This window comes from Carettochelys insculpta, chromosome 2 (assembly GCF_033958435.1).
Source record: "Carettochelys insculpta isolate YL-2023 chromosome 2, ASM3395843v1, whole genome shotgun sequence".
NCBI lineage: Eukaryota > Metazoa > Chordata > Testudines > Carettochelyidae > Carettochelys > Carettochelys insculpta.
Window position 1 is genome coordinate 88573123 of NC_134138.1, and position 27283 is coordinate 88600405.

Genomic DNA, 27283 nt, shown 5'->3' on the forward strand with positions numbered 1-27283 from the left:
CCAACGGTCGGTCTGGAGCATCTCCCCAGAAATGCTAATACTTTGATGAGCTGTACACTATTCTGTGACAGACACCACCTCTTCCCCCAAAAGTGGTATTGACAGCTCTGGTCACGGGCAGAGTGCTGAAGCAAGTGCTGCTGAAGAACTGATGGCTGACATCAAGGTGCAGTGCAGCTTAGATTTATACCCTGAAAGCCAGAAGCTTTCATCCAGCTGGAGCCAGGCAATCCTGTCCTTGTTCCCTCAACTTAGGAGATGGCTACAGAGGCCAACCCGGATCCAGGATAATAATATGTTGCAATTGTGTTGTGGAGGGCTATGCCTCTTTCCCTTAGAACAGCTTGTTAACATGCCTGAAGATGGAGCACAAATCCTGCTTGGACAAAAAGCTGAAGCTCTTAGACAGGCACTTGTGGATTTTCATAATGAGATTTTTGGGGAGACCTGACTTATTCCTGCTTCCACAATAAGACACCTTTCCAAGCCAAGTCACCAGTAAGTTATCTGGAATCATGGCACCACAGAGCATTCTTGCAAATTTTCCCACATGATAGCAGGATAGAATGAATGATCTTTCCTTATCCCTTTTCCTTAGTGTAATCAGGCTGATGTCTCATTTGGCCACCTAGAACACATGGGAAGTTTCATGAGTCACTAATGATTTTTTGCCTGGCATCCTACCCAGTGCAGAGCAGACTCATACAGCTCCTGCTGCAGCCACTTTAAAATCCAGGGCAAGCATGCAAGCATTCACGTGGCAGCCTCCCTCTCCCTCCCTTCAGGGCTAGCAGGTGATAGGACCCTCCCCTGGCACACATGAGCACCCCAAGTGATTTTTAATTATTTTTTTAACTCATTCAGCATCCAGTTGGGAATTTAAAACACCATAGTAGTGTTCACTTCTTTGAGGTCTAAGTGCGTCAGAAGGCATCAAAGCCTCACTTTTAAATGGCCACCCGCATATTCTACCACCACCTGCTCAGCCTGTGGCAAAAGAGCTCCTTACCGGAGTCCAAGGCACCTGTGTATGGCTTCATGAGCCAAAACAACAAGGGCTAAGCAGGGTCACCAAAAATCACTATGGGTTTTTCCACTGCATCGATGTTGATTTTCTGATCCAGGAAGAAAGTACCCCTGTGGAGACTTCTAAACAGACCAGAATTCCTAAAAATGTGCATGTCATGCACCCTTCCTGACCATCCCATGTTGATATTGTTTAAACAACCTTTGTGATTCTCCAGCACCTGCAACACCATAGTGAAGTATCTTTGCGGTTGATGTACTCTGAGGCCTGGTGGCCTGGTGCCAGGATGGGGATACGCATTCCATCTATGGCCCCACTGCTATTAGGGAACCCCATGGCAGCAAATCCATCCACTGTCTCCTGCACATTCCCCAGAGTCACTGTCTTCTGCAGGAGAAGCATATTGATCACCTTGGCTACCTGCATGAGGACAGCCCCCACCATGGATTTGACCACTCCAAATCGACTGCCCACTGACTGGTAGCTGTCTGGCACTGCAAACTTCCGAAGAGCAATTGCAACGTGTGTCTCATCTGTCAGACCAGGTCTCATTCTGGTACTGCTGTGCTTCAGGGCAGGAGACGGCAGTTCACAGCGTTCCTTGAAAGTGGCCTTAGGCAAGCTGAAGCTTTGCAGCCACTGCTGGTCATCCCAGGACTGGAAAAGAATGCAATCCCATCGCTCTGTGCTGGTTTTGTGGCTCCAAAACCTGTGCTCCATGCTGTACAGTGACTCTAGTGCTGCCAGAAAATCTGCAGCTCTTCTCTCCAGAGATTCACGTCCATCAATGGCACTGGCAATAATGAGCTCGTTAGGCATGGGCAGTATGTTCAGAATATACTGCATCGCAGTGCGCAAACCAAGCACAAAACACTGCATCAGACTTTGAAATGTACCAGGATCAATGATAGCGTCTGTACTGGCAGCTGGCAGTCAAGAAGAAAAATGTGTGAAAATGCAATTTTTCTTCAGGCAGATATGGGAGATGAAGAAATGCATTCTGGGATGGTGACATCAGAAACCCGGAAACACTTGCAGTGACTTTTTTCCCCAAAATCCCAAAATGCAATGGGGGGCTGGAACTGTGGGATAGGTGCCCAGAATGCACTGCATCCACAGTCAGACTCAGGAACACAGTAGATGGACTTTCTTAGCTGGTCAGGACACTCAACTTGGACTTTATAAATCCAGTGTTAAAAATTCGACTTTAACAAATTCAACTTTATTCCTAAGTGTAAACATACCTTTAAGTCTCATGAAAAGTCAGTCAGACTTAAGCACCTTAAATGCTTTGGAAAATTTATACCAAAAGACACAGCCCTTGCCCTGACTGATAGGAAATACTCCAGTGATGTTTAAACAGAGAGAGACTTACGTATACACCCATTAGCAGCTCCCAATGGAATGCCATAAGGACGAAAGTACCCTTTTGCACACTGTTCACAGTTAATTCCAGCTGTGTTATGCTATGCAGAATGAAATAAGAGAAGAATATGAGAGAATAAAGAAAAATTAGCAGAAGAATACATAAGCAAATACAGAACTAAAGATATTAATTTAGGTACTTATATACAATCAGGATCATTATGGGAAAAAAATTCCAAGAAGACTATAAAAAAGCAGGCATTTAATTCTCATTCTTTGACTGTCTGATCTTTACATGACATTATAAGTTGGGATAATTTCACATAAATAAATGGAATTTTTAACAATTACTAAATTTCTGCACAAAATCCCTGAATCATTCTGCTAATTTAAATCAGGGGAAAAAAGCATTGTCGTTTTTGTCAGATCTTTCTTTAACTTTCTTTTCATATTGCCTTCTTATCGTTATATACATGCATAGTTTGACTGCAGCAGTATCATGTCATTTCCATATTGCAAGATACATTTGTGACTTAATTACTCTCAAGCTAAAACTTTAAATAAGAACAAAATTATCAGTCTAGAAATAAAATTAAAAACACAAAATTTTTTTTAAATAGAGGAGACAGTCTGTTAAACATCTTAATGTGTTCTACACTCACAGAAAACAGAGTACATGAATTTGAACTACATTTAATTTATTATGTCATAGAATTAAGTGCCTAGTGGAGTTTTTGGTGTCTGTATCTCTTTTCTCTTTTAAAGCAATATACGAGTTTTTGTTAGGAGGACCCAGGAAAGAACAATTCTCTCTTGTTAGAGATATCTCTGTAATAGCAGTATGTTGTCTGAAATAGATATATCGAACAGAAATATGAAGCACTATTATCAGACTTGAAAGAAACAGACTTTAGCTGTATGTGCCATGCATCAGGTTCTATTAGTTCTTCATTCAGGCATGCATTTTCAATGCTTTTTTCCATGACACAAATGGAAAAAATAAAGTAAAATCAATGTGTCTTATGAAGAAAATGTTATAATTGGATTTCATTGTTAATTCATTTAATGCAATTTAATTTCCACAAAATCAAATTACAAACAATTATCAGTGGCAGGACCCATGGATTTAGGTCTGGTTTGCTCTTTTATATACTGGAACAAATTTAAGAATCATTATCTTTCATGACTGAAGAGCTAACAGGAAGTATCAATATGACAAGTCTTACAAGACTGGTTGAACAAAGCCCTACATAGAAATGTCAAGGGGAAGACAAAGCTCTCTTCTTCCTATCTTTATTAAAAAGAACTTTTATTTACTTCTGGCTGCCTTTTGGGCAATAGCTGATTTTATTTTCACGATAAAATGGAAAAAATACTCAAACCGTAGTTGCATTGGACATTTCCTTTCCTTGTTCTTTATTTTAACAGCACAACTATACTTTTTTACATGCACAGAGTGCATCATCTTCTTGACTCTATGTCAGTGTTGTTCTTAAATTGTGTAATTATATTTTGGTCAGAAAGAACGATTTATAAATTAGTAAGTTCCAATGGTTTGAATGGAAAAAAAAAAAACAATGGGAAGAGAGAGGGAACAGGTCTTGGTTGGAAGCAGGGGTTATTACCTCTCCATCTACCTTTGTTTTGTACCACTGTTCACCACTATAACATCGAAGCACCTGCCACACAAAATAGATTGGCAATAGCACAGTGTCTAGTGGACTTCATGGTGTCTGTCTCTAACCCTTTTTTAAAATAATGCAGGCGTTACAGAAAAGGGAACCGGCTCTTTCTCTTTAACTACAGGAAGAGGGAGAGCTCCCTCTCCTCTCGTTTACTTGAAGGAGTACTGCTCCCCCTCAATTCCCTCTCCTCCTTGCACAGTACAGTGAGAGATCCCCTCTTTATCCAATCTGATTTAACCAGTGAAGTACTGGGGTCTTTTAAGAAGTGTGATAGTGATCCCTTTTCAGGCCTCAGAGAACATGAATTACTTTCAGGGACTTTTCTTCCTGGCTGAAGCATGAGCAATGATGTCACTTTAATACTGGTATCCCGAACAGCCATGTCAAAAGTGTGAGCCTGAGAAAAGTCTTGTATTTAAACCTTCCAGGTCCCATTTATGTGTAACTGATAAGATCAAAGCACCGTATTACCTGGCAATCTATGCAGACCCCTCCACCTTCATGCTGCCCATGGATGTTTAAGCTTCCTTTGCGCCGGTCAACGTAAGCATCATAGTAGCAATCAGTAGCATGTCCATGACAGTTGCAAGCTGAAAAAGTAATAGTGCAAGTCAGTTTTCATTGCTATGCCATACTTTAGCTACCTACTATAAACTATTGGTATGTCTCCACAGCAGCCTTATTTCAAAATAAGCTATTCCAGAAGACCTTTTCTGAAATAGCTTATTTTGAAATAACACAGCTACACCCAAAATGCATTTTGAAATAGCCCTCAGCTATTTCAAAATACAGCATGTACACACACAGAGCCTATTTCAAAAGAGAGTCACTGGGTGTACTATAGTTAGTTTCAAAATAGGCTCTGTTCCCTGTCTTAACAGCACCTATTTCAAAATAGCTATTTCAAAATAGGCTTGAATTCTTGCAAAATGAGGCTTTCCACTTTCAAAATAAGCCAACCGCTATTTTGAAATTATTACCAAAATAATGGCTGTGTTGTTTAGATGCTAGAATAGTTATTTCACAATAATGGCTGTTATTTTGAAATAACTTTGCTGTGTAGACCTACCTCAAAAAGGATGCTCAAATTTCTATTAATATTTTTAAATCAGTTAAGAGCCTTTCACTCTAGGGCCAACTTGAGATCATCTCTAGGTATAAAATAACAAGTGCCACCAGACTTGCCAGAAAGAAAGGCTATACCCCTCCAGGAAAAAAAAAAGCAATTTTTGTTCTTCAAAATGTGCTTCACATGTGCATTCCACTGCAGGTGTTTGTGTGTATCTTATGCACAGTGCTCGGAGACTTGTCCCCTTTTCCCCTTTAGGGAAGCATGAGCGCCCTTTGATACTCCATACCACTGCACACAAAGGGAAAATCTGCCCAATGCCCCACAGTTTCTTCCTGCTAGAAAGACTCCGACAGAGAAGGAGAAGTGGCAGGTCATGGAAAGGACATGTGCAACACATCTCAAAGATCAAGTATTTGGAAAAATAAGTAATCAGGATTTTTGTCTTTGCATGATTCCACATTTCCATTCCACTACAGATGACTCACAAGCAGTTTGAACCAGGGTTGGGCTCCAAGTCTTTTTGAACAAAGACTGAAAGACTACTTGTCTGAATCTTGCATCATCTCTGGATTGATGAGAGATAGCATGGTGAGGGCAAACATATGGAGCGATGACCATGTTGCCACCCTATAAATATCCAGAATAGGAAGCCTCCCCAGAAAAGCCAGAGAAGCTGCCAGCAACTGGACTAAGTGAGTCATTACACTTTTCAGAGGTGCATGGCCAATGAGTAGCATAAACAAATACAGCCAGAAATCCAGGCAGAGATCCTCTGGGTGGAGACCCTGGGGCCCTTTGCACTCCGAAATAACGACAAAGAGTGGAGATGAAGGCATGAATGCTCTAGTCTACTCTAGCTAAAAAGCCGTTGACATCTGCTGGAACTTTTTCTCTTTTTTTTTTTTTTTAAATGGGGCTTTGGAAAGAATACTGGTAAATAAATTGCTTGATTCATGTGAAATTCAGAAACTACTTTAAATAAGAATGTAGAAATCCCTCGTCCCTATAGAAAATTGTATAGGGGGCTCTGAAGTCAAAGCATGCGTTTGTCCTACTCTCCTGGCCATGGTTATCGCAATTAGAAAAAGTAACTTCATTGACAAGGGCAACAGAGAACAAGTTGCTACTAACTCAAAGTGGTGATCCATCACTTTTGCTAAACTCAAATGTACAGTTCGCTGTGGACCACACTATGAACCTCCAGCTGCAGTCTGAACAAATTCTTTAGAAACCTGATGAACAGGGGTTTCAGAAAACTGAGCAACTATCTACAAGCCAGGGGTATTTCAGGATATTATTCCACAGATTGAAATCACACTGACCCAGCAGACAGAGCATGCTGGTTCACAGTCCTGAGCTGTAAACCTCCTATGGAATAAAGTTTCCTGTCAAACAAATCTCGGATATTTTGCTTCCTTTTCCTTCGTAGTAGAGGTCTGGTGTCCTTGGGTCTCCTTTTCATTAGTGGCTACAATCATCAGGGAACCTGGAAGGGGATGGGTGTAAAAACGTTCAAATCTCTGTAATAGGACATAATATCTCTTCTCCACAATTTTGGCAGTCGGGGTAGCGGGGCAAAAAAGAAGGAGTCTGCCATAAAATCTTGAGAGGCTCCAGGATTGCCTCATTAATAGGGAGAGCTACCATAGAGGGTCAGCTAAAAAATCCACAAGCCTGTGTGACCTTGTACCTCATCTGGTTGGATATCCAAAGCTGCAGCCAACCCTCCTCAACAAGTCTTGACATGCTCTAAAATCATCAGAAGGGAAAAAGGTAGATTCAATCACAACTGCATCATCAGGTGACCAAGAAGAAGAAAGAAAAAGGAAAGGAAAGCAGAGACCTGCCCATGGATACTCCTGAACTGTGCCTACCAGTACCTGATGCAGAAGAGCAGGAAGTCTCACGGGGTTCAGAAGGGCCATTGGCTCAGAAGTGGGGCAAAGCCCTGTGTAGGCAATTGGGTCTGAAAATTCAGTCTGTGGTTGGTCCCACTGCAGACAGGCAACCCACTGTGGCTGATGGGCATCCTCAGGTGGGGAGAGAAGTTCAAAGGCTGGAGAAGGAGGTATTTTGGAAAAATCTATTCTGGCTTGCCTAAATTCAGTCCTCCACAGGGGTACCACAAGCAAAGAAATTGTTTGTACCAAGCAGCTCTTTGGCGTTGGAGCCAGGAGTATAGGAGTGTGTGGTTCCAAAAACAGCACCGGGCAAGGTTTTTGAGTCATGAAAGAAGCTAGTACTGGCAAGTTAAGCAGCTCTGCCCACCACAAAAGCTTTGGCTGTCAATAACACCAAAAAGGTCAACAGGTGCACGATCCTTCAGGGATTTGTCTCAATGGACCCTTTCTGTGTTCTAGCGTCAGCAATGCCTTCTTAGTCACAAACTGCTCCTGGGGTTGTGACTTTTTGGACCACCCCTCCAAGTCCTTGTGAGCACTCAGCAACTTCCTCTTGGAGGGTCCTAGTATGGAGTCCCTCAGAGGCTTACACACTGAGGATGCAGATCTACTGGAGGACTCTGTCAGACCAAGAGGAGCACTCCTAACGGGCTTGGACGTGCTTGCTTCCTGTTTGCAGTGGAAGGATTCTAATAGTGGACAAGCTGCTGACTCCAAAAGAAGGTATGTAAGTCAGGTACTCTTGCCCTTTTTTGAATGGGATTTCAGCCATCTACAGATGTGACTCTTGTTGCTTACAGGCACCTTTCCCAGACACCTGAGGCAGTTGGAAAGTGGATCACTCAATGGCATATACATAATTACATGAATGGCTGCCCTTGAATCCAGGAGAATGGGGCATCAGTTCAGTACCAATTCCAGTATCCAACCAGGCACCAGTAACCTTACAAGGCAGTATTTTAAACTTAACACTGTAAATCACTATTTACAGATATAATACACGAGACTAAAAATTACTGTTCACTACCCAGCTACTATTTACACTAAGGAAGGGAAGATGTGAAGAAACCATGGTCACAGCTTCAGCAACAACTGTCACTGTGGGTAAGAAGGAACTGAGGATGGTTTGGAGCAGCACGGCCCTTTATACGTGTCTGCAGTCGCACAAGGCACCGGAGGGCACTCATGCTGCCCCAGTGAGTGCTGCTCAGGTAAAATTCCCAATACCAGTGGAAAAGGTGAGCACATGCCCCCTTGCGGAATGGATGTGCACAGTTACTCAACAAAGAGCTGTATGTTTGAGGCTCAAATAAGTTACAGGGATGTGTCTTGACCAGGTCATCCAATCTAGGTGGGGTATAATTCAAAATTAAAAAATGCCAAACGTTGTTCCGTTTTTTTTAATTTACAAAAATATGCACATCTGGACTGAGATCTATGTGCTGAATCAGCACTTCAAATAACAATTGTTTATGTAATGACAAGTCTTATATGGAGGAACTCACATAGCCCCAACTGCAGCGATGCTAGAAGACAACTAGTTTATTACCAAAGGACAAGTCACTGCACAGATATGTTTAAATAGAAAAGCCTGTCAAATTTTCTAGTATTATGAATTCAGTCCTGCTCTTATCCATGACAATACTGCAACTGACTTAAAGCAGTGGGCTCTCTAGGTGATCATGTAACCAAAGACCCAATTACTTCACAAAGGATTAGGGAGGGTGACTGTGATAAATAACTCAGCTTTCTAGTTTATATGGGTTTAGAATCTCAGCTACTATATGTTGTTTTCTTTTTGTTTTGTTTTGTTTTTGTTGTTAGGGGGTTTGTAACTTATTCATTGGGCCAAATTTAATGCAATTGTACTTGCACCAGTTCTGAATCTTGTCTGATTCTATAAATTGCATCCTAACTTTTGACACCTTCCTGACTGAAATAATTTTCCACACAGTGAACAACATGAGATAAAAAAAAGCATTCCAGGCTAACCACAGCCCATATTCTGTCTGCACTTGCAACACAAACATCAGCCCAATATAGCTCCCTGACCTATGAGCACTGTTAACACATTGGAAAAAAATCCTAGGAACATCAGGTGATGTGTTGTAGCCTTATGTGAATATCAGCCTCTTTGCAGTCTGAAAAATATTACAGCTCCATTTATATGAAGCTGGTAAGTCTAAATCCAGCAATAGCTTTTGTTATTTTATCATAGCCTTTTAGTAAAAGTAGTCTAAATACCAATACTGACCTAAAATTTTTGTCTGGGTTGCAAGGTGAGGGTTAATCTGAAAATAGTCCAACACGTTGAACAGTTTATGCAAAAATGTCTGAGGTAAAGGGCAGTAGATGCCCCCAAGACAGATTTCCTCATCTAATCCTTTTCTCTTGCCATGTTATACCAGTGAAAACTAAGGAGCAGCATTTCCGAATCTGTCCATCAGGCACAATATCAGCATATCATAATCTCTTACCTTCATAATCTCATTCCCTCAAGCCACCTGAAACCTTGCTCTCTCTTTTCTCCAGTTTCCAGGCATTCAGGGTGCACCTACACTAGGAACTAACTTCGAAGTTAACTTTGAAGTTAGACACTACTTCAAAGTAGCCAGCACAGAGTCTACACACATTTTCCCTTACTTCGAAGTTTCCCAGGAATGGAGTAGTGCCCTCCTTTGAAGTTTAACTTCAAAGTAGGGTGTCTGTAGATGCTCAACTTTGAAGTTGTACTTTGAAGTAAACAACTCAAGTTATTTTTGTAATGTAGACACAGCCCCAGAGTTACAATTTAGAATAGTAACCAACCAGAATAGCAAACAGAGGTAACTAACCAAAGGCTAGCCTGCGCCTTTGTCTTCTTCAAACTCCTTACTCTCACATTTTCCTACCCTACCTGCTGCACTTAATTTGTAATGAAAGACGCTGAGGCTTAAGTAATTAGGTGTCAGGACAAAAGCAAATTTTTTTACATTCAAACTGATTCAATAAGCCTGAAGATACCAGGGCTATTGAACTGCCAGGCCTAGACTCGGTCCTGGCAAGCGCTGGTACAACTTAATCACTGCCTACTTGGATCTCTTCATTGCCTTCATCCTTTCCCACTCTCATTTTAATATTGGGGGGTCTGTGGCCTGCTTAAGTGAGAATACTTGAAGGAAATCTTCCTAGAGGACTTCAGTGGCTCTGCATTAGACTTGGGGGAAATGTCTCCTTTCCTGCAGCAAGGCAACTAGGCAGAGAGGGATCCCACAACAGTGTTAGCAACAAAGGGGATCTTTGCAAGGAAAACCCTAGAAACAAAGGCTAAGGACCTTATGCTGCCCATGTGTGCTTTGTGTCCCAGAAAGAGCAACAGAAACAATCCTATTAAAAGTCTGGTACAGGTGGGAGTCCTTCCTAGGAAAAAATGCATTCTTCCTTACTCAGTCTTGTTATCTGTTTGTATAAATAAAGGGGTGGATCCTCCAGATCATCCTTCAGATCCTGATATTGCTCTTCTTCCTCATATCTGACAGGTCTCTGGGGAGGGAGCCTTTTCCTCAGACCAGGGTCAGCAACCCCTGGCTCATGCGCCAAGAATGGCGTGTGAGTCAATTTTCCTCAGCACACGAAGCAGGAGCTCAACCACGCTCCTCCTTCCCCATGCAGCCGGGAGCTTGCTCAAAGCCATGCTGCCTGTGCATTAACAAAAGACCAGCTAATGCTACCAACCACCAGCTAATTGGTAAAGGTCTGCATCTTAATTTATTTATTAATGAAGCTGTTGTAAGGTGGACTATTAGTGACTTTAAAAAGTAGCACCTACACTTGGACCGTACATAGAGGTGAAAAGGTCAGATTTCGGCACTCCACTTTAGAAAGGATGCTGGCCTCTGCCTTAGAATCTGATATTCCTATGAGTAAAGCCATAGGCCACTTTTTATGGTGCTGACAGGAACAAAAGCCTGACCCAATGGGCTCAGATCTGACTGACAAGCTGTGCCTCAAGTGTCTTTGTAGCTCATTTCCCAATCAATACATGAAGTTCGTTGAGAAAACGAAGCAAGGTTCAGATGGAAATGGCTGAAATGGATGGCCTGTCTTTGACTACTCTGCTCTCAGAAAACAGTAGAACAGGAAAGGAAAGTGTCGAAAAAACCTCAATGTCATTGATGGCCAAAGACTATTATGTCTCTTACTGTAAAATCAAGTTACTTTCTTTGATATAAGTAACATCACTTTTACCTGAAGAGCAATAAATACCCTTCATGCATCACAATACAATTTCTTGAAGCTTTGACTATTTGCTGAAAAGCACAGTATTGTAGATATATACGAAAGTTTGCAAGTCTCTCAGTTTCCCCTGGACTCACTGACTTTTTACAGTAGGAGAGTCAGTAGTTTTTACAAGGGATAGAGAATTTGTGAAGCTTTCCAAGGTTACTCTAATCTCCAGATGACACAGGCTATAAATAAAGGCCATCTGCAGCTGGGGTGTACTATCCTTGGTGAATAACTTAAAACACACCCACATACACTTTCAAGCTAAAAGGATCCCTTTTTCAAGTGGCAGTAGACATTAAACGTTTTTGGCTCAAAACTTACAAATTATAATTTATTCATTGATCAAGTCACAGCAACTACTGTTTCTACAATTTTTATGTTATGTCTACTATCAAAATTTTGGCACATCACTTCTGAATTTTGATTAAAACAAAACCCCCTTTAATTACCCATTTCTTTGATATAAATATATATCTGCTTGACACTAACAGGGTTGCAACTCGAAGTCGCAACATTTGCCTTTTGGCCTGTCAAGATATATGGGTGAAGGGAATCCTGTGTTTATTCAAAAGAGGTGATTACACGAGGATAGCAAATGCTATAATCACCATATCTACAGTTCTGATTCCAGAGTACCAACTTTTCTAGATCCACAAAAGGGCCCCATGTCCCAGTAACAAAATAATGAAACGTTTATCTGGAATGAGGGAAGATTAGCTGCAAAAGAACTCCCCCTCAGGAGAAAAGGAAAAGAAGGCAGACTATGTGCCTCCATTCACCAGAGGCAAATGCCCAAAGACCAGGTTACTAGAAAAGGTGACTGATGCTCCTTTGAAAACAACACTCCACCTCTGTCTATGTAGTTTTGTTTTGAGTGAGCAGATTGAAGATCCAAGAATCTTTTGAAAAGATTAGACTGGGTGCTGGCACTCTCAAAATGGGAAGTTCCCCCCCTTCCCCAAAAGAAGGTTTTCCTTCTGAAGTACCTGGTTTACAAGAAGGATTTTTCAACTGGGCTTTGTCAGAAAGCCATGTACAGTAAATACTTCTATACTGTTTCCTTACTAAATAGAAAACTAGTATGAATCTAAATACACTGTTATGAATATTTCCGTGTTTCACTAATATTGAGTTTGTTCTGGTATGGCTATGGTCTGAAGAAGTGGGTCTGTTCCACGAAAGCTCACCTAATAAATTATTTTGTTAGTCTTTAAAGTGCTACTTGACTGCTCTTCTGTTTTGATAGTATATAGACTAGCATAGCTCCCTCTCTGTTACTAAGTGAACATGCGAACATTAAAATTAGGCTTGTAGTATTAAGTGAGGTACTTCTGTGGAAGGTTTCTTTTACCTCTAATCACCCCCACATACCCAATGCTTAAAATCTAGAGATTAGATTCAGAGCTCTGGCTGGGCACAATTTAAATAAATGCTAATAAATAGGTAAACAGATTTAGCCATATTCCTAGAGCCCTGAACTGATACAAATGCCAACCTGCAGTGGTAGATATCCAAGGATAGACACAGGTATCTGCTGATATGCAGGGCTCTAATCCCAAGAGACTGCAGCCAATGGAGAGGAGCCTCGTCCTGTTGACGTGGGGAGCCAGCATCCTGCGCTGGCAGCTCCACCGGCTGTGTGGCTGTACAGCCCTGCGCCCCACCCCCAGCCACAGCCTCTCCTGTTTAGGGTCATACAGACCCACTGATGGCGGGGCTGGGGTGGTACAGGTGCACTGCCAGGATGAGAAACAAGACATTCTCCTTTCCATTGGTCACAGTGTCTCCTGGGAGCAGAGCTCTGTGGATACCGATGTCGATCCACAGATATCCGCATTTGCAGGTAGACACTTGTATAGTAGAACCCTGAGATATGCGCACTCAAGTTGTGCGAATCTCAGGTTAACATGACTCTGAGTGGAAGGGAGCTGGCGCCTGGCTCTGGGCTGCCTGCCACACAGTGGGGCCAGGAAACTGACCAGTGAAGCAGCACTCATCAGTTTCCTGTCTTCTGTGAGTGGCTGGGAGCCAGGCTTTCAGCTCCGCACTGCTCATAAGAGACAGGAAACTGTCCAGCGCTTTGGCGCTGGTCAGTTTCCTGGCTCCCCCCAAGTAATGCAAAATTTGACATACGTGGGGTTGCACAGGAATGCAACCTCCACATAAGATGGGGGTCTTCTGTATCTGTGCAGGGCTCTACTATTCCTCCAAAGTGCAATATTATGGGCAGTCCACTTGAAGGGTGTGTGTGAGAGAAGGGAAAGGTCTGAGGCGGTGCTCCAGGCACCTCCAATCTCCATTCTGCTGAGGGCTTTGGAGCCAGCCAGCACAGCTCTGCTATTTTGCATGAATACATATGTGCTGGAAATACCTCCCACCTGCACATCAAACTCTGAATTTTCACCTTCAGACTAGCTTCTCTTCATGCTACTCACATTCACACTCATTTGCATTGTCGGCAGTTGCAGGTTGCCATTGTTTCTGATTATAACCGGGGCAGCAGCGGTCACAGGTTTCCCCACAAGTGTTATGCTGACATTCACACCGAAACCTGGATATTGAAAAAATTCTCCTTTAACTGAAACAGGATTAAAAACTGTATATATATATATATATTTTTCTTATTTTACAACAATCCAAAATGTACTTAGAACATGAAAAGGGTAAGACCTATGTGTATAGAGGTCAACAAGTAATACTAAACCCTTTCACAACCATCTTAGCATTCCTCACAAAAGAGTATCTCATGTGGTTGTGAGCTTTTTAGCACAAATGATTTACAGAGGACACTTGTAACTGGGTCAAATAAATGATGGCTTAAGAACCCTTATTCTGAGACAGTATTAAATCAGTTTGATAGGTCATAGTTGAAAATACATTGTATATTAATTAGATATTGATCAACTGCTCAAGCTTGCTGTCTTATACCAGGTCAAACATTTTATTATGATTATACACTGGACTCAATTTTTCATTATGTTTCACGAAAAAACTGCTAGAGTTTTGTACCATACTATGATGAAGGGATGACTTCCTCACACTGGGTCTGAGAGAGTTGAATTAGGCCAGGTGAACCCAATCAGCCAATTTAGAGGTGAAGGCTGTGTGGAGGGTGCTAATCAGAAGGAAGCTCACTTGTGAGGAAACCAGCAGAACTTTCAGAAGGCCAGGAGGCCAGCATCAATGTAGAGGTGGTAGGGAGAAAGCTAAAGTCTCTATCCCTAAGGTAAGGGATAAGGAAAAAGAGAGAGCAACATCTGAGAAAAAGCATAGGAAACCGTGAAGAAGGGTTTATCTAGCAGGCATAAGAGGGACCTGACTGTGAAGGTTAGTGAAGAAGAAAATGAAAGAAGCATGAAACCGCCCAGGGAAGAGGGCAGCAGCGTTGCTGCAGACCCAAACCTTAATGGTTTGCTATAGGGCTCTATACTGGAACCCAGAGTAGACGGTGGGCCTGGGTTCCCCTGCCATTCACGCAGAGTGGTGCTGCTTAGCATAGTGAGCAGGAAGATGCCTGAGTCACGGTGGGAGTGACATAACCTGGACAACAAATGTGAGGGCTGTCTGAAGCTGCTGAAGCACAGAGACTCTGAAAGACTCCCCTGGAAGTTACATTGTTACATGCTGGGGTCCGACTGGCTCGGTAGTAGTTTTGCAGAAAAGGACCTGGGAGTTGTAGTAGACGAGAAGATGGACACAAGTCAACAGTGTGCCGTTGTAGCCAAGAAAGCTAATGGCATGTTAGGCTGCATCAAGAGGAGCTTTGCCAGTAGATCCAGAGAAAGCACAATGGGAACTGCAGCTGGCAAGGGATGTGAAGAGTAACAAGAAGGGTTTCTACAGGCATGTGAACAACAAACAGGTTATCAGAGAAGGTGTGGGGCCATTACTGGATGAGGGAGGTAACCTAGTGACAGATGATGCAGGAAAAGCTGAAGTACTCAATGCTTTTTTTGCCTCAGTCTTTACAGACAAAGTCAACTTCCACATGATGGTCCTAGACGATGCAGTATGGGAAGGTAGAGGGCAGCCATCTGTGGGGAAGGAACAAGTTCTGAGCTATCTAGAAAAACTAGATGTGCACAAGTTCATGGGTCTGGATTTAATGCACCCGAGGGTACCGAGGGAATTGGCAGAGGTCATTGCTGAACCTTTAGCCATTATCCTTGAAGACTCTTGGAGATCAGGGGAGATACCGGATGACTGGAAGAAGGCAAAGGTAGTGCCCATCTTTAAAAAAGGAAAGAAGGACAATCCAGGGAACTATAGACCCGTCAGCCTTACCTCAATCCCTGGGAAAATAATGGAGGTAATCCTCAAGGAATCCGTTTTGGAGCACTTGGAAGAGGGGAAAGTGATCAAAAGTAGCCAACATGGATTCACCAGGGGCAACTCCTGCCTGACCAATCTGATTAGCTTCTATGACGACGTAACAAGTTCTGTGGACATGGGGAAGTCAGTGGATGTGATATACCTTGACTTCAGCAAGGCTTTTGATAACGGTCTCCCACAACATTCTTGTCCATAAGTTAAGGAAATATGGATTGGATCCTTGGACTATAAGATGGATAGAAAGCTGGCTTGATGGTCGGGCCCAACGGATAGTGGTCAACGGCTCAATATCTGGATGGTGGTCTTTTTCAAGCAGAGTGCCACAAGGCTTGGTTCTGGGGCTGATGTTATTCAACATCTTTATTAATGACCTGGATGAGGGACTGGGTTGCACCCTCAGCAAGTTTGCAGATGACACAAAACTAGGGGGAGAGGTAGATTCGTTGGAGGGCAGAGAGAGAATCCAGAGGGACCTGGATAAATTGGAGGACTGGGCCAAAAGAAATCTGATGCGGTTCAGTAAGGAGAAGTGTAGAGTCCTGCACCTGGGGCGGAAGAATGCCAAGCATTGTTACAGGCTGGGGACTGACTGGCTCAGCAGCAGTACGATGGAAAGGAACCTAGGGGTTATGGTGGATGAAAGGCTGGATATGAGTAAACAGCGTGCCCTTGTAGCCAAGAAGGCTAACGGCATACGAGGGTGCATTAGGAGGAGCATTTCGAGCAGAACTAGAGAAGTAGTTATTCCTCTTCATTTGGCACTGGTGAGGCCAGATCTGGAATATTGTGTCCAGTTTTGGGCCCCCCCCCAGTATAAAAAGGATGTGGATTTGCTGGAGCAGGTTCAGTGAAGGCCAACAAAAATGATTAAGGGTCTGGAGCACAAGACCTGTGAGGACAGACTGAGGGATTTGGGCTTGTTTAGTTTTCAGAAGAGAAGACTTAGAGGTGATTTAATAGCAGCCTTCAACTTCCTGAAGGGGAGCTCTAAAAAGGAGGGTGAAAAACTATCCTCAGTGGTGTCAGATGGCAGAACAAGGAGTAATGGTCTGAAGTTGAAGAGGGAGAGGTGTAGGTTAGATATTAGGAAAAACTACTTCAGCAGGTGGTGAGTGAAGCATTGGAATGCGTTGCCTAGAGAGGTGGTGGATTCTCCATCCCTTGAGGTTTTTAAGTCCTGGCTGGACAAGGTCCTGGCTGGGTGACTTAGTGGGTGTTGATCCTGCTTGAAGCAGGGGGCTGGACTAGATGACCTCCTGACATCCCTTCCAGCCCTGTGATTCTGTGATTCTGTGAAGTGATTATTCCTCTTTATTCGGCTTTGGTGAGGCTGCATCTGGAGTATTGTGTCCAGTTCTGGGTCCCCAATTATAGGAAGGATGTGGATACACTGGAGAGAGTCCAGCGGAGGGTGACCAAAATAATTAGGGGGCTGGAGCATATGACTTATGAGGAAAGATTGAGGGAATTGGGACTGTTTAGTCTGCAGAAGAGAAGACTGAGGGGGGACTTGATAACAGCCTTCAGCTTACTGAAGGGAGGCTGCAGAGAGGCTGTTCACAGTGGTCATGGATGGCAGAACACGGAACAGTGGTCTCAAGCTGTGGTTGGAAAGGTCCAGGTTGAACATTAGGAAAAACTTTTTCACTAGGAGGGTGGTGAAGCATTGGAATGGTCTCCTCAGGGAAGTAGTGGAGTCTCCATCCCTGGAGGTGTTTAAGTCTCGGCTCGACAAAGCCCTGGAGGGGCTCATCTGATGGGTTTGGTCCTGCTTAGAGCAGAGGGCTGGACTCAATGGCTTTTTTAGGTCTCTTCCAGATCTATTGTCCTATGATTCTATGATTCTATGGAAGAGGAAATCATTGTGACCTGACTGGTCGGCTGAGTCTTGAAGAAACTGTACTGCAACTCAGTGAGTGGGAGGAAATCTGCAACAGTGGAGGAGAAATAGGGGGTGCTGAATTAAGCAGAGCTAATCCACGGAATCACCAGAAGAAGGAGCCACTCAGCAGTGAGTACAGTGCACTGTTAACACATACTTAAAACCATAACTTCTCATTATTGATAAAATATACTGCAAAGTAAGGGCTTTTAGCTGATCAGAAATAACCCCAAAAGCATAAAAATAAATAGTCATCCTCCAAAAGGAAAAAATGTTTTGTATTTATTTCAATTTAATCAAAGCCCCTACCCAGGGGCTCCGTCCTATAAGCACTTACTTCAAAGTCAGTGACAATAATGAAGACACTTGTGGAATCCTTAGGAATATTGATTCGTAATTTTCAGGAAAGGAATCGCATATATCTGGGTAAGTGGTGCAGGACTAGGATCTTTTGCGTTTACTTTCTTGTTGGGATCTTTCAACATAATGACCAATAGTGCCGGTGGTCTGACTCTGATCTCAGTAAATGTGAGTAATTCCACTGGCCTTGGTCACAGGGTGGCCCATTATATGTGGTTGGTCGGGTGCCTCTGTAAAATAAGCTGGTGATCAGACTGCTGGTTCTAAGTGTAGGCTGCAGGCGGGCTGGCCAGAGATGGCAGCAGGGAACTGTGGTGGGCTGGGGGGCCCATGGCAGGGGACGTCCCCTGGTCTGGCAAATTCTCTCATTCAGGACCAGTCGGGTCCTCAGGGTGGTGGACCAAGGAGTTCCAACTGTATCCCAGAAGGTTGCACTTTAACACAGCACTTCCCAAATGTTTTTTAAGGTGACTCACCAACTGAGGTTACTCTTACGTTCAACTGCATTTTGTATTTTTGGTGACCCATCAGTTACATAGATATGTCTTCTGCCTGAGCACAACCCCCACAGCCCTGAGCCAGAGGGAAGGCCCAGGGACAGGCAGCTGGTGAGTGAGCCCACCCCATACTGCCCCCCACCATGCTGGCTCCTGTTGCACGGAGCTGGGCCCAACTCTCACCTTTGAGTGTCGTGACTTGGTGCACAAGGACACGGCACCACTCAAATTTGGCCCAGGCACCCCTCAGCATGAAGGAGGGGCAACTGGGTGAAACCTGAGTGGCACTGCAATCCCGCGCACCAGATCTCACCACCTGGAGCAGGGAACCAGCCCCAGCCCAAAGGAACAGCAGCTACTGTTGCAGAGTAAGTGCAAGCTAGACTCATTCTGCAATACCTTCCCCACGCTGGGCCCGCCCTCCAGCCCAGGAGAAGTATGTTTGCCTAGAGCCCCATAACTGTAGATCTAGAATCTTTCCATAATTTCCTGTGGGTGGAGACCCCCTTCTTGAGCAATACCAGTTTAGCATACCACCTAGTTACCAAACCCTCATTTTATTTTAAAAAGACCTAATGCGCACTTTTTAATTGTTACATTTAACATAGAATACCATTCAGCATATCTTCTTATCCATTACCAAGCCTCATTTTAAAAACATTGTGAAGAAAGTATAAGATAACCCTTTTTTATAATATATACAAAAAAATCACACTTTGATAATCCTTGTGTATTGGCTTGCAGTCTGTGAAATGAGCATGCTGCTCAGTTACTTACTGGTACAGGTTTCCAGAGCTTTTTGCACTGCAGACTTCAGCATGACCATTGCAAACGCATTGTCCACCAATACTGATGTCCTTTATGCTGTAGAAATACTATAAAACAAATCAATAGGTTTGGATACATTTTTCCTTTACTTGCAAGATGGCAGCTGACAGCAACATCAGAAAATCATTACTATCGCATTAAATCTTGTTTCTCAGAATATTCCAGACACATATCCATAAAGGACCTGATCCAGCTTTCCTGAAACCAACAGCCATACTCCAACCTACATTCGTAGTGCAGGATCAGGCCCTGATTAATTAGTCAAAGCCATTTCACACTAGGTCAGCAGTGCCCAATGAACGGATAGCACAGACAGTGGTACTTCCCCATCACCACCTTATAAAGTGCCTTGGCCGTGTCTAGAAGCCCAGTCCCTAGCAGCGGATAGTTCCATCTCCATTCCCATTCACCTGATGACCGTTCTGTTGTGTACCTGCCAGCAAGGGTGCCAGCTGTGATGGTGAATTAAGATCATGTCAAGAGAACTCTACGATCTGAACAGAGCCCCAGATATTCGCTTGCAATTATGACTGGTGTGACTGAGATTTGAACTAGAATTGAAAAGCATCATACAGCTTATCCCCGATGCCTGCAGGCAGGGGCAGAGAAGGATTTAGTCATTTGGAATGTCTCTGTGTAAATACCATTATTTATGGTAACTTCTGCATACATTTAAGACATTTCAGAGCAGATTCTCCACTCTACTCAGTGGCGAGGGAAGGCTTCAGGGAGCCAGTTGCAGACTGCCTGGCCCCAGTGCACATTACAGGGAAACTCTACCTTAGGCTAAGCACAGCTGAGCTTCCTCCACTTCATCCTCTTCACTAGATGACACTACCTCCACATGTAACCTCCCTCTCCCAATGGCAAGGAGGGGAGATGGCTGGCAGAGAGCTCCCTGCATACAGGGACTCTTCCACTGGCTATCTCTGGCTGCTTTCAGCTGACTTTGAGCCACATAGGTGTGATAAATTGGGTTTAGTGGACCAGAGAATCCAGCCCATATTTTTCCTTCCTGGGCTAGTTCTATTTGGAGGTACACATTCATATCTAATCACATCCAGCGTGGTTCATATTTTTTTCGTCACACTAACCCTCCCACATGCCCTACCCTCATGCTTTCAGTGTCTTGATCATGAGTAAAAATGGTCCCTAACACTAGTAGTACGTCAGAATGTCTTTTTTCCATAATGATTACTTGTAATTCAATCTCTGGTTTCTTCTGACTTTGTGGCATTGCACTGGACTAACAGTACCATGTCTCATTGTCAGAATTCACATACCACATTGCTTGAGCTGCAGATAATTTCCAACCTCATGAAGTGAATGCATAAATTGAGGAAGAATGGCAGTTGTTGGTACAGAGGGAAGGGAATGGGCTCATTTTGTTTTGTGTACACACTGGCTGTGGCCACACTTGGCCAAAACTTTGAAACGGCTATGCAAATGGCCATTTCAAAGATTACTAATGAGGTGCTGAACTGAATATTCAGCGCCTCATTAGCATGAGGACGCTTCCGGCTGCAGCACTTTGAAAGCACCACTTTCAAAAGCACGCAGCTCTGCGCGGCTACACTGGGGGTCCTTTTCAAAAGGACCGCGCTCCCCTCGAAATCCCCTTATTCCCTGCGCAGCTCGGCATGGCTACATGGGGGTCCTTTTCAAAAGGAGCAGGGCTAGGGAATAAGGGGATTTCGAAAGGAGCGGGGTCCTTTCGAAAACAACCCCCGTGTAGCTGCGCCGAGCTGCGCGCTTTCAAAAGCGGCGCTTTCAAAGTGCCGCGGTCGGAAGCATCCTCATGCTAATGAGGCGCTGAATATTCAATTCAGCGCCTCATTAGTAATCCTCCAAGTTTTGGCCAAGTGTGGCCACAGCCACTGGGTTTAACATGATGGCTCTACTAGAATGATGAACTCCTGTTAGTTATCATGGGCATCTCATATGAAAAGTCTTGACACTTTCCATGATGAAACACTACTTTATATACCCCTCCCATATGTCCTTTCACCATCCAAGGAGACTATTTGATTACATCAGGTAGAGTTCCTGAGGCTGAAGTTATGCTGCTTGCCAAACATCATAAGTACTCCATTTACTTTAAGTAATTCCTTTTAAAAATTCCCAAGAGCTGTACTTAAGTCTTTCAGTCTTACATAATGTACTCTGCCAAGCAACTGGAAAGGCCAAGTTTTTGCTGTTGTTGTTGTTGAAGAAACCCAACCATGTCTGTACAGTCCCTAGCCTAATGGCATAGAGAAGCTCCTTTGGTTCTGTTGCAGTTGCCCCCAGGCCCAGCATTTCAAAGGGGCCCGGAGCTCCAGCTGCAGCTACTTTGATGGCCAGAGCTCTGGACCCCTTTAAAGTGCCACGGCAGTGCTGCTCTGGCTGCACACAGCTGTAAGGGAAGGGGGAGGTGCCACAAAATCCCGATCTATCTCAGGGTCTTTTCAGTAACGAATGGGAGCAGAGTAAAATCATGTTAACAGGGTCCAAATTTTATTATCCTGCAATATCCTTACAGAACTGTGTAGCAAAACACTTTCCCTAACCAATCTCCGCCAGCCAGACGCTCCCTGGCAACAACAGGCAGCTGTGTGGAACTGACTGGAAAAAGGGAGCATTCTACAGAGTCACTCCTCCCTGTGACCCTAAGGGACTATCTTCTAACTGACCAACGGCACACAACACAATGTTGTCAGAACATTTAGCGAAATGCAGTCCGGTAAGATATTTAGAAACTGGTGACGTGCTGGTCATGACAGTCATTTTGTGATATACATATGGCCGGCATATAAAGCGTTAGGTACATACGCTGCTGACTTAAAATATGTTCTTAAAATATGTCATGGAGCCGAATGGAAAACAATGGAATGTGTTTTGAATGTGTGTCCATTGTGAATCAAGCAAGGTGATGCCAGCAACAATGGAAGTACACTCCTGTCTGAAATAAACTCCAGCTGTCAGGAGGATGAGACAACAGCATGATGCAAAAGCTGAAGGGCAGAATCACTTTGTCTGGGGATGCACTTCAAAAGGATATATTTCAAGGTTTTACTGGAAGGAAAAGGACCCTTTAGTTATTCATCTCCTAGTGACAAAGGAAACAGGAGTCTCTGATTATGTAGAAGGTGGCTCTTCCTACCTGAAAAGATGGAACTGCTGACTACCTGATGTAAGACACTGTTTTAAGCAAAGATATCGTTTGCTAAAATTAATTTTTTGGTACCAGAAAGCATTGGTTTGGTTTGGTTTGAAAGTAAAACCTATTTTTTCTCTTGTTTATCATCACATAAATTTCTCTTGTTTAATAAAATTACTCTTAATTTTTAATATAAACTATCTCAGTGCTGATACATTAAAGCTAAGGCATCCACCCCCAGCAGAACTAAACGGCTGTTGTGTATTCCATCTATTTGAAGACAGGGAATTTGGTAAATTTCTGTGAGTGTCCAATGAGAGCAAATGGACACTGCAAAATGACTTCTTTGGGGAGCTCATAAATCGGGATTCATTGGATGTTACCTTCAAGACAAGGTTTAAACTGACAGACTCAAGAATTTTGCTGGCAAATCAGATAGACTGGTAGGGAGCTGCCACACCAGTTTAAGCTCCAATAAAGCACATCTGCTAGCACAGAGGTAACACAATGGTTTACAGTTCTGGACAACCCGAGAGAGCGTCACCCTCCCCTCTGCACATACCACACAACTCTGATCTGTCCCAACTAGCTTCTTTCTGCAAGTGGCGCTGGAAGGGACCATGAGGACAATACCAATTTCATTGTTGTTGTTTTCCAAATAAAGAGGCTCATGTCATTTTATTCACTGTAATACAATGAAAGGCAGCAATTGAACATCTATTTGTGAACAATGCTACTTACTCTGCGGGTTACAGTGGGGTCCCGTTGAGCTTTGGATATCAAGTGCCCAAGCAGTGTATTAGTTCTAAGAAAACGCAAGCGGATGTTTGTTGCCTTAGTAAACTCCCTCAGTGTGGGGGAATGAGTGAAGTTTTTTGCTCCTGGACGGCCATTTACCAAGGACACCACAATCTAATAAAAGAGCAAAGACCTTTTTATCAAAGCATAGTCATCAATAATATTAGCAGTGGGGAGTCAGCTATAGGTTTCCATAACAGAAGCAACCAAAATTCACAGATTGCTTCTATATAACCACGTCTAGTATTCATGGGGGCAAATTTACAGATTCAGACCTCTATGTGTCAGGGAGAAGTAACTAGTCTACTTAAAGCAAAATTAAAATGCTTTATGTGCACAATATAAGCATCTGTAAATACTAATACATGTCATTTTGCTCTGATTTAGCAGAGTGCTCCAGCAATCACAGGTCTATGAGAATTGTTCTGAAGATATTCACAGCAAAACCTGGATATTGAAAAAACTTCCCGTACATTTGAGTCACAATTTACTCATGCTACACATCCACATAATAACTCACGTGTCTGGAATAGATTAGGTAGAAACGCACTGAAGAAGTATATGCAGTTTTACAGAAAACAACGAGTCAGTTTCTAGTACATTACTAACCGCCAATGTTTTACCTATGTAAGAACTTAGAAAATTTTGCCTGTGTAAGAACTTCAGGATATTGCCCTTTACCAACATGCATTTATTTTTAGGTTAAGGCACAAAAAAATTCTGTAATAAATTTCTGTTATTAGCTACAGTGCCAGGGAATGTGTTCGTGTACTTTTGAAAAAGCGTACACAATGTTACAATAGAATTTCCCTCCACGAGGGAGCAGGTTTATGTTGTAATTCAAAATGAATACTTCAATGATTTTATTAAGAAAAAGAAATTGATGGTACAGGTTGAACCTCTCTTGTTTGGCACCCCCCATTGACCTGATCAGTGTTGGATAAGAGAATTTGATGGACTACAGGAGGTGAATATCATGTAGCACATTACCAACACTTTCGCTGCATACTGGACTCTTAGAAGACATTTAGGGGGTAAATTACAGCTAAATAAAAGCACAGAACACTAAGAGCCAGAACCACTGACTGGAAACAAACTTTATGGGACCACGGGAAACTTGGTCATACCCATGATAAGTGATCATCCAGCTAACTAAAATCGTGCCAGATTACGAACGTTGCCAGATGACAGAGTTCTGGTTTAGAGAGTTTTAACCTGTAGAAGCTCAGGAATTATGAGTAAACCCTAAATTAACACACTGAAGTACACAAACAATTGAGAAAAAAGCTTTTTATTTATAACTGAACAAATTTCAGATTCAGGTTTCCAAGTGGCTACTATAAACTGTAAGTACATAATATTGGATCACTGAAATTCCCAACTGCAAAATAACTCCTTTAGAAAAAAATCATACAGCATTTAATATAGGATGATTCAACAGATTCTAAAGAAATTAATCCAAAAAATCCACAAATTGTAACAGAAAATGTTAATCTTTCTGTAAGTTTTTGGACCATTCCATGGACTTGTTTGTAGACTACTATGAATCATAACTGGAAAATCCTCAAAAGGTTCAAGAAATCTGGATCCGGACACAAGCTTCATTACAAGCCTCTCTGTATAATGGCATGTCCCATAACATCCAATTCTAACAACCCTGACTAATGAGGAAGTTGGGAGTTTGATCTGACACAGGCCTAGTTCCAATAAAAATGTTATTTTGGAAAGAATTTTAAGTACAACAACTAATACACACTAGTTTAAAGGGAATACAAATCATATTTCCTAATGGTAAGAAAGCCAAAGCAGTGTGGCCTGCATTAGCTTTTACAGACACACTTTTATTATACTATATCCAGGGTGGCCACACTGCAGCTTGTGAGCCACGTGTGACTCTTTTACAGTTCAAGTGCTGCTCACAGAGCCTCCCACCTCCTCTGATTCTCCATGTACAAAACTGGAGTAGGGGAGCTTGGGGTTCCTGCCCTGAAGTAATACAGTGAGTCTAAGGGCTTCTGCCCAGTATGGAGAAAGGGGTCTACAGCAGTGTTCCTTAAACTTTTTGAGACACTAGGGGCTTGTCTACACTAGCTCCCTACTTTGAAGGGAGCATAGTAAGTAGGGTGTTGGGAGTTTATTAATGAAGTGCTGTGGTGCATATGCAGCGCTTCATTAAACAAATTCCCCACCTCCTCCCCCCACCCCCACCCTGCCCCGGCAACTTTGAAGTGTTAAACTTCTAAGTGCCAGCTCGCATCTAGCTGTGGCTCACCCGCCGGTACTTCAAAGTGCCTGGGCAACTTCAAAGTCCCTTTACTCCTCAAAATTTTGAGGAGTAAAGGGATTTTGAAGTACCCCGGGCACTTCGAAGTACCAGCGGGTGAGCTGCGGCTAGACAGGAACCAGCACTTCAAAGTTTAATACTTCAAAGTTGCCACTGGGGGAATTTGCTTAATGACTTGCTGCATATTCACCGCAGCACTTCATTAATAAACTCCCAACACCCTTTTAACCATGCTCCCTTCGAAGTAGGGACCTAGTATAGACAAGCCTTAGAACACCAAACAATAATATTTTTATGCAGAACACCTACAAAAATTTTCTTCCCCCCCAAAAAAAATTGTTGTCGGACCAAAAACACCCCAAACAGCAACATACACGGTAAAAACAAAATGAAGGAATTTAATCAAGTATCGTAGCAATGAAGAAGTAACATTGCATATGGTTTGGATAAGATAAAATAGATATTGTAAGTGTATTTTTCCAAACACTGGCAGCACACCTGCAAGTTGTTCGTGGAACACTGGTGTTCCATAGAACATAGTTTAAGAAATACTGGTCTAAGGAATTCAACCCCATGGGAGGAACCTGCTAGGGTCAGAGGTTCAGCCCTCTGAGAGGTGCCTGCCAGCGCAGGGCGCGGGGATTCAGCCCCAATTATGGTAAAGCCCCAAGCCCCAGCAGTGCCTTCCATGGGACTGAAGCCCTTAGCAACTCTGCCCTGCTAGAGGGAAGAAGCCCCAAACCCTGGCCAGTGTGCCTGGCCCTTAAACTTCTCAAGTTCATCATATGTGGTTTGGAGAGTCTGTAGGTTTGGCCACCCTATACTAATCACTTACAGATTTTTACTTAAAAAAATAGTATAGTTACTTCTCAGTGAAACGTAGAGGTCTGATTCTGCAAACTGTTATTCCACAAGCAGTTCTCACTGAGCACCAAGCGTCTGATTCTATGTGACTGCTCAAAACCATACCAAAATTTTCACACATGGGTACCCAAATTAAGGATGCTAAACTATATTCATGAAGCTAAACATGTAGCCTAATTTCAGTGGTTCTAAGCACTGATTTCACAGTGGGAGTTGCGAGTGTTGAGCACCTCTGTAAAAATCCAGACACTTTCTTAAAAGCCTGAATATTGATTCATGTATCTTATGTTAGGCACCCAAGTTCAAAAACTGACTTAAAAATTCAAGTTTCATTGAAGTAGCAAATGTTTCATAATAATGCACTAATAAACAACCACTGTGTAACACTGTTTAGTCCCAATGTGAAAAATAAATCTTTCCAGTCTTCTGAAAAGCACTTACCTCACCATTTTCAAGAGGCACAATTCGAGAATACTCCGTAGTGCAAATAACATCATCATCCTTCCTAATACGAGCACTAACTTTTTTCCCAAAATGTTCCAAACAGTCTGCTTTAGAATCTAATAAAGTAAGAAATCAATCTTTACATTCTGAAACTTGCATTATTGGGTTAAATACTGTGTGTATAAATCTATAAAACAGGGGTAAGCAAATTTTTACGTCAGGCCCCACTTTTCATGCCTGCAATTAGCAGGACCCCCCCCACACCCTGTCTACCGCAATCCAAGTCAACGGAAATAATTTCAGTTATGTTCATATGAAAAAAATAATCATTTGGCATACGTAAGAAATAAGTATGTAGAATGTAAAAACTTTATTAATCAGAATATAAATGTGAATACCCATACGTAAAAACAGTAACATATTTCAACATTTTTAATGCATGGATGACCCTGACACATAGCAGCCAATCATGCTGTGCCTCTCACTTGGAAATTTCACACATCCCGCAGGGGGCCCACCCCCTGCTTTGCTCAAACCCC

At 42.9% G+C, this 27283-nt stretch overlaps 1 protein-coding gene across 1 annotated transcript in view; it reads right to left on the reverse strand.

The window, feature by feature from the left end:
* Nucleotides 1-27283, reverse strand: part of LAMA3 (laminin subunit alpha 3) — a 240268-nt gene that overhangs the window by 173897 nt on the left and 39088 nt on the right. Inside the window, exons 4-9 of the mRNA XM_074987282.1 lie at nt 26742-26860; nt 23096-23266; nt 19165-19262; nt 13752-13867; nt 4549-4667; nt 2403-2493 (exon numbers count right to left, since the gene is read on the reverse strand). Of these exons, the coding sequence (XP_074843383.1) occupies nt 2403-2493; nt 4549-4667; nt 13752-13867; nt 19165-19262; nt 23096-23266; nt 26742-26860 (714 nt within the window). The remainder of the gene's footprint in view (nt 1-2402; nt 2494-4548; nt 4668-13751; nt 13868-19164; nt 19263-23095; nt 23267-26741; nt 26861-27283) is intronic.